At 56.8% G+C, this 10,463-nt stretch overlaps 1 protein-coding gene across 1 annotated transcript; it reads left to right on the top strand.

Annotated features, from left to right (window-relative positions):
• Positions 1 to 267: 267 nt before the first annotated feature.
• LOC142924058 (uncharacterized) lies at positions 268 to 3,636 on the top strand. Its single transcript, XM_076065507.1, has 3 exons — positions 268 to 298; positions 1,116 to 1,236; positions 2,075 to 3,636. Exons 1-3 carry the CDS (start codon positions 268 to 270, stop codon positions 2,886 to 2,888), a joined length of 966 nt encoding a protein of 321 aa, XP_075921622.1. The 3' UTR covers positions 2,889 to 3,636.
• Positions 3,637 to 10,463: the final 6,827 nt, after the last annotated feature.

Below are 10,463 nucleotides of genomic sequence, written 5' to 3' on the forward strand. Positions count from 1 at the left end.
AGGGTGACGGTGATCGTGTTGCTCATGATAGCTGTGATGGTAGTGATGATAAGACTAGTTTACGAGAAGCGGTGGTGGTGGTGGGAGTAATAGTTACGATGATGATGATGATTGCGGTGGTGTAGGAGAAGCGGTACGGTTGCTGCTGCTGGTTGGGACGCTGATGATGGTGGATTACTCGACATTGGGTGTGATGGTGGTGCTGTGCCGCTGCTGGTGATGATGCTGGTGATGATGATGGTGGTATTCTTGGAGATGTTGATGACGATGGCGCTGGTGATAGTGGAGAGGGTGGCAGGTTCGTGTGGTTCGGGGAGAGATTTCTGTCCCGGGATGGACCGCGGTGGAGGGCATTGGGAAGACGTTTTCGGGGGTGAGCGTACATATGGGGGGGGGGGGGGAGAAGTGGGGGAGGGGGGAGAGGGGAGGTAGAGGGGAGGGGCATAGGGAGGCAGCAGAGCGTGTCGCACGCTTTGTTTGGCGCGCGCTCCCAAAACCGATGCCCGGAGCGGCTCGCGCGCTTCCATTAATTAGAGACACGCGCGGGGCGGACAGCCCCTCCCCCCTGTCCCCCAACCCTCCCACCCTCCCCCCGCCTCCCTGCACTGCGACAATAGGCTAACATTATTATGCTGATAAGATAAAGCATTTGGCACAACGGGGGTGCATGGGGGAGTGAGCGGGGAGCGAATCGGGCGGGGGCGGTGTGTGTGGGGGGGTATGGATTGGGATGGCAGGGGCAGTAGAGGGGTTGTGGAGGGGAGAAGGGGACCCCAAGGGGGTGGTGGCGAGTTGGGGAGGGGGGGTATGCGTGGTAGTGGGGGGATGAGTTATCCGCGAGCACGTGTGAAGTGGCGCGCGCACGCGTGCGCACGCCGGGGGGTAAAGAGGGGCAGGGAGTAGGGGAGGGGGAGTGTGGGGGGGGGATTGGGGGTGGAGGCGTGGGTTTTTGGAATTGTGAGTGATGGGCAGAAGCGGACGGGCGGGAGGGGGGGTTTGGTGGGGGGTCTGTGGGGGGTGGGGGGTCTGTGGGGGGTGGGGTGGTCTGTGGGGGGGGGGGTGATTCCGCTGCTAATGCTGTCGCCTCGCGTGCACGCGCGCCCCGGGTATTTAAGGCGTCCGGTGGAGTCGCGTGCCGCACAGAGAGGAGGAGGAGACGGAGGAGGAGGATCAGAGATCTTGGATCCACGTGACTGAACTCCCCGTCTTGAGCGCCGCAGCAGCACAACTATCGAGGTGAGGAGAGAGACGCGCTGGGACCTCTGTCCCAGTGAAACCCCTCTCCGCCTTCACAGCCACAGCCCTCATGCAGGACTCGAGTCTTGGAGACGCGGCCTCTCTCTCTCCCCGTGGCCCTCTCGCCCAGTGAGACAACACGCTCTGTGCTTCCCTCTCTCCGCGAGACCCCTGTCCCAGTGAGACCCCTCTCCCTGTTTTTGTTGTTGTTGACATTATGTAACTTCCCACGGCTCTCTAAAGTCCATCCAGTAGTGGTCTCCGAACTCTGTGATGCCATGTCTCTGATGCGGTCTCTTCCGCTGTCTTTCTCTCTCTCTGCTTCTCTTCACTTCTCTCGCGATCTCTACTCAGGAGGCGATGCTGTCTCTCACCTTTCGTCCGCTTTTCCCACGATGCGTGCTGTCCACTTCCTGGTTGCGTCTTTACCTTGAGCAGCTGCAGCCGCAGCATCGCTCACCCCTGGTGTCTTTCCGTATTCCGCAATCCCGTTACTTCTCTCACTCCCAACACACTTCGATCCACAGACTTCTCCCTGAGACCTCTTCCAAATCACGAAACTCTTGTATCCCACAAGATCCCTCTTCTCATGACCCCCATGCCCCATCGAGACCCCTCTACCCATGATCCTTCTCTCTCCCGGCCAAACGCCTCTGCCCCAGATCCATTACTGCCTCCGAGATGCATTCTCTGTTCTTCATTTTCTCTCTCGAGCTCTCCGCGATTCTGCTCGTAACCCTCCCTGCGATCTCGCTCGATCCACGAACCTTCATCTCTGCCTGCGACCCCCGCCACGCGCCGCTGACCCCGCGTCTCGTCTCCCGTCCTCTCCCCCCAGGATGTCTCCCATCACCTACGGTTACGAGAAGCTCTACGGGCGCGCCGAGTCGAGCCTGGGCAGCGGCTCGGACGACGACAGCAGCCTCTGCGGGGGCTCGCTGAGCCTCTCCCCGCACGACTCGCTCGGGTTACTCTCCCCGTGCTCCCCGGGCGTGACCTGCGACTCGGAGCCACTGAGCCTGCTCACCCCCGAGCGCGAGGGTGCCGCGCGGCCTCGCGGGAGGGCGAGAGTGCGCAAGGGGGGGAGGCGCGGGATCGGAGCGGGAGGAGGCGATGTGGGGGTCGGGCTCACGGCGGTTCCGGGGGTCGTGAAGAGGACGCGGAGGATCAAGGCCAACGATCGGGAACGCAACCGAATGCACAACCTCAACGACGCCCTGGACGCGCTCCGCCGCGTGCTGCCATGCGGTGGCGAGGCGGAGGACCTGGCCTCCATCAGCAGCTCCAGCAGCAGCAGCAGCAGCAGCTCCAGCAGCTCCAGCAGCAGCAGCAGCTCCAGCAGTGGTGCCGGGGGTGACGCGTCCAAGCTGACCAAGATCGAGACGCTGCGCTTCGCCTACAACTACATCTGGGCGCTAACCGAAACTCTGCGGCTCGCCGACTTCGAGCTGATGACCTCTGCGGGGTCGCACGGAGCTGCTGCGGCTGCGGCGGCTGCTGCGGCCCTTCCTGGGGCGACCCCGGCGGGGGGGGCCCTCTGTGGCCCCCCAGGCCTCGATCATGCTCACGGGCACCTGCAGCAGCAGCAGTTTCAGCTGCTGCAGCAGCAGCAGCATCGAGTGGCGATGGCAAGAGCTCTAGAATTCATCTGACCCCCCTGAACTGTCGTCACCACCACCACCATCGTCGTCATCAGCTATGGTCAGTCCACTGCTAAATGAAGGAAGACCCCCCCGCCCCCATCGCAAACCGACGCCCTCAGCGATCACGCTCCTGCGATGCAATAATCCACGCCAGCGCCTGCAGAGGAACTCATCGCATCGCTCCGTCTTTACCGGTGGACGTCCTCCCGGACTGACACGGTTCCATTCCTGAACTCGACACCTTACAGAGACTCAACCCAACTTCTCTTTGAGAGGCACAGCTGGGGATGGGAGCTGTGGAAATCCCTCGTCTCTGCCAAACTAAACGTTTCGCTCGGGCGTTCGTCCGTGTCGCCCATACCTCGCCGATCCTTCCATTGATTCACGATCGCCAGTAATTGCCTTAAAACAGCGCGTTCCTCGATGCGTCGCGCGCGGTGCTAAGTTATCTGCTGGAGACGTCTGTATACGCGCTAGAAGTGTGTTCACCCGCGACTCTTGTTGCTCGCGGATAGAGTCTGAATATTTGTTTTGTACACACGTATATTTAATAATGTTATTTAGGGCCACGGCAGTCCGGCACGAGCACAGTGCCATGTAAAGTGTCCACCGTGGGCGAGCGGTAGCCCACGTGGCCTCGATGCTTTCATCGAGATGCCCTGCTTGTTTTCTCGTCGAGATGCGACGCGGCGAGGAGTTTGCGATGCATCTCCTCGCTCTCTCCACACGTGCACTTTGCTGTCTCTCGACGAGCCTACGGGGGGAGGGGGTAGGGAGGGAGGGCGGGTGAGAGATGGGGGATCGGAGATGAGAGACGTGTGGGGAGGGGGGCGGGGGGGTGGAGGATCAGAGGGTGGGAGCCCGGGGGGCTGTGTGTGTGGAGGTGGGGGGCGGCAGGGGGGGGGGGTCGTTTAGTCTTTTGTGTGGCGAGCCCGGGAGCGTTGGAGGTTAAAAAGTAATTTGTTGGCGGCGCGCGGCACGGAGGGAGCGTGACCAATCAGCATTGAGAACGAGATTCACAAAGGGACCCCCCCCCTCGGCCCCTCCCCCAGCCCCCCCAACCCCCGCGCGTCCATCATTCGCACTACCCCCCCCCCCAACACAACCCCTCCCAAAATATACCCCGACCCACCCACCTCCCTCCATCCGTCTAACTCCATCCATCCCACCCCAGCCATCCCACCCCATCCATCCCACCATCACTTCACGTCTCGCCCCTCCACCCCTTCTCCCATTCTCTCGTTCTCATCCATCCCGCGATCACTCCCCATGCAGACCTCCCATCTTCATCCATCTCTCTCCATCCCGACCTCTCCCAGGCGTCACTCCACTCTCATCCCAAGTCCCAATCTCTCTCGCTCTCTCTCTCTGTCTCTCCCGTAGTCTTGGAAGTAACACGACGCCCACTCTCCTGCTCCTCCTCCGCCTTTTCGCCTTCTCTGCCCGGTCCCTCAATTTGTCCGCATTAACCACGCGTCAGCGCCCGTTACCCGGAGCCTGCCCGAGCCGCGCGCGTGCACGTGCGTGCGTGTGTGTGCGTGTGTGTGTGCATGCGTGTGCGTGTGTGTGCGTGCGTGTGTGTGTGCGCGTGTGTGTGCGTGTGTGTGCGCGTGTGTGCGCGTGTGTGCGTGTGTGTGTGCATGCGTGTGTGTGCGCGTGTGTGTGCGCGTGTGTGTGCGCGTGTGTGCGCGCGTGTGTGCGCGTGTGTGCGCGCGTGTGTGCGCGTTTGTGCGCGTGTGTGCGTAGAAAGTTGTAGCGGCTGCGGCTATCGCGCTGCGCCGCGAAACCCCGGCTCACGGCCACCAACACCGGTCATGGGCCTCCCCTAGGTCGACTCAGCCTTTAAATGAGTACCTAATGTGGTGTAAACAAAAAAATCAGCACTGGGGAGACAAAGACGGCCGGGCATGGTGCTGGACACCCAACCCCTTTTGTGTGGCACGCCGGCCTTCATAGGTGCTCGCTAACAGCACTTGCCCAAAATATTCTGTTAAGGTTGTACGGGGGAACTTTGTCTTTGTGTACGCGTGGGAGCGGCGCAGCAGTGCCCGCCCCAGCGCTCTGCGGCGCTTCCTCTCTGCCCCTATATTTACGTGTAAACATTCCTGAAGGAGACTTCTCGGCCGAAACGTTCACACTTTCACCTTAGATTGAATGACGTGTGAGTGTGAGTATGATGGTTGGAGCACGTGCTGTTGGCGAGCACCTATTAAGGCCAGCTGTTTATAAGAGTTTGTGTGTATCTATGGATGTGTGTATGTATGAGTGTGAGTGTTGGCGCTGTGGTTAGCGCGCTGCGCGACGAACCCGACCATCCGGGTCCTGTGCCTCCCCTAGGTCGGCTCAGCCTCAAATGATAGCCTGGTGCAATGTGTAAACACCACCACTAGGGAGACAAAGGCGGCCGGGCTTGGTGCTGGCCACCCACCCTCTTGTGTGCCGTGGCAGCCTTCATAGATGCTCGCTAACAGCACTTGCCCCATAAGTCCTTTAAGGCTATATGGGGGATCTTTGTGTGTGTGTGTATCTATGTGCGTGTGTAAAGATTCAGAGTTGTATTTTTACACGAAGATGATGCATTTGTTTAGACGATGACGCGTGTCCGAATGTTGATGCTGTATTTTATTATCTGATCAAATAAGAATTAATTATATTATTATTAATAATAATAAAAACATTTTTACACAAAAACTCTTCTCAGTCATGGCGTCACGTTATTCAAGGGTCAGCACTGAAAGCATGGGGAGGAGGTGGCCCCATAAGCTACACCACACACCACACACAGCACCACACACCATACACACTACACCACACACAGCACCACACACACTACACCACACACAGCACCACACCATACACACTACACCACACACAGCACCACACCATACACACTACACCACACACAGCACCACACACCATACACACTACACCACACACAGCACCACACCATACAGACTACACCACACACAGCACCACACCATACACACTACACCACACACAGCACCACACCATACACACTACACCACACACAGCACCACACCATACACACTACACCATACACCACATTATACACACTACACCACACACCACACCATACACACTACACCATACACCACACTATACACACTACACCACACACCACACCATACACACTACACCACGCACAGCACCACACACCATACATACTACACCACACACAGCACCACACACAGCACCACACCATACATACTACACCACACACAGCACCACACCATACACCACACTATACACACTACACCACACACCACACCATACACACTACACCACACACAGCACCACACACCATACACACTACACCACACACAGCACCACACACCATACACAATACACCATACACCACCCACCACAGCACACCATACACACGACACCATACACTACACACCACACTATACACACTACACCATACACCACACACCACACTATACACACATACTGCCCCATACAATGTACAGAACCACAAAAAGCCCTGCACGGTTCGCGAGTCAAAGTCACGGTCGAGATTATTTGAAGAGTGCTGTATGTAGCGGCCTCTAGTGGTTGAAGGGAGTTACGTGAACCATTATGTACAACACAGACGACAATACTGTCATAAGAAAACACAATACAAATGTTCAGTCACGTGTTCATCCATAAAGGTCACTGGGGGTGCTCAAAGGTCAGATCGCTGATTTGGACACAACTTGGCAGCCCGGTCACCAGTGACTCCCACAGAGACCCACAGACTCCCATAGAGACCCATAGACTCCAATAGAGGCCCACAAACTCCCAGAGACCCATATACTTTCATAGAGACCCACATACTATCATCGAGAGCAACAGACTCCCTTAGAGATCCACAGACTCCCAATCGAGATCCACGGACTGGGAGATCCATAGACTCCCATAGAGACCCATCGAGTTCCATAGACACCCTTAGACTCCCATAGAGACCCACATACTCGGAGACCCATAGACTCCCATAGAGACCCACATACTCGGGAGGCCCATAGATTTACAAAGACTGAGTTGTGGTGAAGTCGGGTTCTCAAGTGCAATGAGTTGATGGTCATAGCCCGATCACCAGTGACCGCACTCAATCACCCGTCACATTAAGTAGCTATGGCAATACGCCTTCTTTCCATGTTGTTCATCCACATATTTGTTTAAAAGTATTCTTGACGCATCCCATCAGGCACACTGCGCTTTGCGAACTGGATGACCCAAGTTTGATTCCTAGTCACGGATAACATCAGTGGCGAGCGGTACCCTAACTTGTTCTGAGCCTTCCCTCTAGGTCGTTTGAGAGATGGAGATACAAAGGCGTCCGGGCGCTGTCCTGGCCACTCACCTCCTCGTGTGCTGTTCTGGCCTTCATAGGTGCTCGCTAGCAGCACTTGCCCCAATAGTCTGTTAAGGCAATACGGGCGGGGATCTTTGTACGAGTGTGTGTCGCGTCCTTCACGAGCCTCCTCCACAGAGGCCGATCTTGACACCGCTGGTACCGGTCATTTGCAAGTCCACTCAGCTCCACATCCTCCTGTAGCGCATCAGTCCACCTCTTCTCTAGGCCGTGCCCGTTTTGCCCCCCCCCCCCCATACTCGGCCAAACGGAAGCTGCTTGGGCATGTGGGCCAATGCGCTCTCGCCTGTCGAAGGAGCTCACCGAGGGGGCTGTGTCCACATCTTGTGAGCCCCTCACACAATGAACCGGGGATGGTTCGTGGAGACAGGCGCAGCCTCACTGTTCAAACGGGCACAGATGTTATTTTGGAGGGCTCCAACATTTTGCAAGCACAGCGAAGGGAGGGCATAACTGCGGCCGAGAAGCCCTGGGAGCTTGGTGTGGGGCGATTGGCCAGGCAGCCGGTTAAAGTTGTCGTGATGATGGCGGTTCATGCTCACAGGTCACGAAGGAGAGGGTGTGCAGGGAGCGGCGGGAGGCGAAGGGGAGGTGGATTGGGGGGCCAAGGCCCTCGTTTGTGGCCTGGGGCGGCTGGCGATGGGTCAGGGGGAGGGGCGGGCGGTGGGATTATTACCCCGTCCGCCCCTCCCCCCTCTCCTCTGTCTCCCTCTCCCCATCTCTCCTCTCCCCTGAGCTCTCCCCGTCTCCCTCTCTCCATTTCTCTCTGACTCAGATTACGTTGTGCATGGACAGGAGCGAGCAGTGCACACAAATCCGCCGTTGTACTGTACCTCTGTGGTGCAACGTAGACGCTCCCCGGCCTTCGCCAAGCCCCAGGGACCAGCGTGGGGAAGTATGGACAAATAATCCCCCACGACCCGCGCGGCGTGGGGAGACCCTCATCCAGCAGTGGATTGACAAAGGGCCAGTCCTCACTGTCTCACTCATTCAACTCTCCTTTCTCTCTCCAACTCTCTCCTGTTCGCGTCTTCCCCCACTATTTCCTAACTTTCCCTCTTTGCTCTCATCATCGTCATCACCATCATCATCAATGAGCCGTGATCAATCCACTGCTGGACGAAGGCCGCCCCAAGCCGTCGCCATCTCCCACGATCCTGCAGGGGTAGCAATCCACCCAGTGTGCCCACAAACTCATCTCATCCCTCTCCTCTCCCATTCTCTCGGTACGTTCGTTGTCCACTCGTCCTGTCTCTCTATCTCTACTTGTCTCTCCCCATGTAACTCGCCCTGTGTGTTTCTCTTTGCCATCTCTCTGCCAACTCTTCCCTTGTGCGTATGTATGTTGAACTTCTTTCGCACTGCACGTAGCCAACTGCGCTAATCGGAGGTGCGGGGGAAGGACAACAAACTAAACACAAGAAGCAGTTCTAAAGAAATGAGTTTTCATTTAAAAGTGCATAGCTCCAGTGGCTTCATGATATCAGAAGAGCGTTCCAGACGGCCGCAGAAGCGCATCTGAAAGCGATGCAGTAACCGTCTTTGTTCGATGGCGAGTCAAAAGCCGCCGTCGCCGCTGCTGCTGCTGCTGCGAGGATGACCCAAGATCGCGTGGTGGTTTATTCTCCTTGACGAGATGAGCAAGGTATTGTGGGTCATTTATCCCAACTCTTCCCATCTCTTCTTTCTCCCCGCTCTCTCACCCATCCCTCTCTCTCTTCCCTCTCCACCCTCCCCCCCCTCTTCCCCCCCTCAGCTCTCCCCTCGCTCACTCCCTCCGTCTGCATCGATCTCTCGCTCTCGCTCGGGACAATAGCGCGTGCGGGGCGCGTGTCAAATCGCGTGCGCGTGCACGCGCGTGTGAAGGGGGAGGGGGCAGTTCTATTGCAGAAGACACAAAGACAAAGATCCCTCGTATAGCATTAACAGACTTTTGGGGCAAGTGCTGTGAGAGAACACCTACGAAGGCCGGCACGGCACACGAGGGGTGGGTGGCCAGCACCAAGCCCGGCCGCCCTTGTCTGTTTGCACATCACACCAGGTATTAATTTGAGGCTGAGTCAACTTAGAGGAGGCCCAGCATCAGTTCAAATAATCGTCAACGGTGTTGGCTCTGAGCAGGAAACGAACCCGCATTGCCGGGTTCGTAACGCCAGCGAGCTAAGTGCCACGCTACCACTCGCCGCACACAGACAGACACTCACACACCTCAGTGATATCCGATAACAACCCGAACAATGACGCGCTTGTCGACAAAGTCCATCACGAGCCTTGCAGTGATTTGCTTTGTGGTCGGGCGCAATACATTTTCAGAAACAGCGTTGCCACCTGGAAAATAAAAAACCCCTCCAGTACCGGATGAGTGCTTCTAAGCTGCTTGCAGTGGCAGATAGAGACGTCGCGTGCGGGTCGTTCCGAAGCGGGTTTGGCCTTCCATGCGGCCGCGTAAAGAGACTTCACCTTAACAATTGAATGATTACCAATCTATTATATTATTACAATACCCTCCCCCTCTCCGCCTCAAATCACTGCACCAGATTGGGTTAAATTATGACGTCACCGTGCTGCTCTATTTAAAACCGAGAGCAAGTGGAGGGCTTCACCATTCTGGCAAATTGCCCGATGATGTTGGATGTAATTACCAGCGAAACGTCGTACTCAACATTGTAAATGATGTTTATTCACTCTTCAACACACCGGTGGGCTAAAGTAGTGAACTATTTGTCTTTTGTAAAACGTGACACATTTTTTTACTGTTTGGCCGTGTCGGTGGAGGGTTCCGACACATTTATAAATAACGCGATCTAACCCAAAAAACCTTTATTATGAACTTCATCACTGAATTGGTGCACCGATGCTGTGAGTGACGCCCCTCGCTGTGAGTCTCTGCGGTCTGGAGCAGGCTCACGGTCGCACTCAGCGGTTCATTGTCAATAAGAGGAGTCATGGGGGGGGAGAAGGGGGCGATGGGAACTCGGCCACACGGACGCCGCAGGGGTCCCTGACCCCCTCTGCCCCCCCCCCCATTTCCCTCCTACCTCCTCCCCATTCTCCTCCTCGGCCTCATCCCATCAGACCCCCCTCACTCATCCCCCTCGCCCCCAGGCTGTGGGTTACGGCTGCAGAACCTTACTCACTGCCGTAGCGGGCAGAGCAAACACAATGCACGCGTAGCTTACACGCGTCACATATATATACATGCATGT

Source organism: Petromyzon marinus, chromosome 8, assembly GCF_048934315.1.
Source record: "Petromyzon marinus isolate PM22_M1 ecotype Great Lakes invasive population chromosome 8, UKy_Petmar_22M1.pri1.0, whole genome shotgun sequence".
Lineage (NCBI taxonomy): Eukaryota > Metazoa > Chordata > Hyperoartia > Petromyzontiformes > Petromyzontidae > Petromyzon > Petromyzon marinus.

Bases quoted from the DNA above. Each gene is read 5' to 3' on its own strand.
- LOC142924058 (XM_076065507.1), top strand. From the start codon at position 268: ATGGCGCTGGTGATAGTGGAGAGGGTGGCAG. The intron at 299-1,115 runs GTTCGTGTGGTT...CGGGTATTTAAG, and splicing joins GATAGTGGAGAGGGTGGCAG to GCGTCCGGTGGAGTCGCGTG. The intron at 1,237-2,074 runs GTGAGGAGAGAG...CTCTCCCCCCAG, and splicing joins GCAGCAGCACAACTATCGAG to GATGTCTCCCATCACCTACG.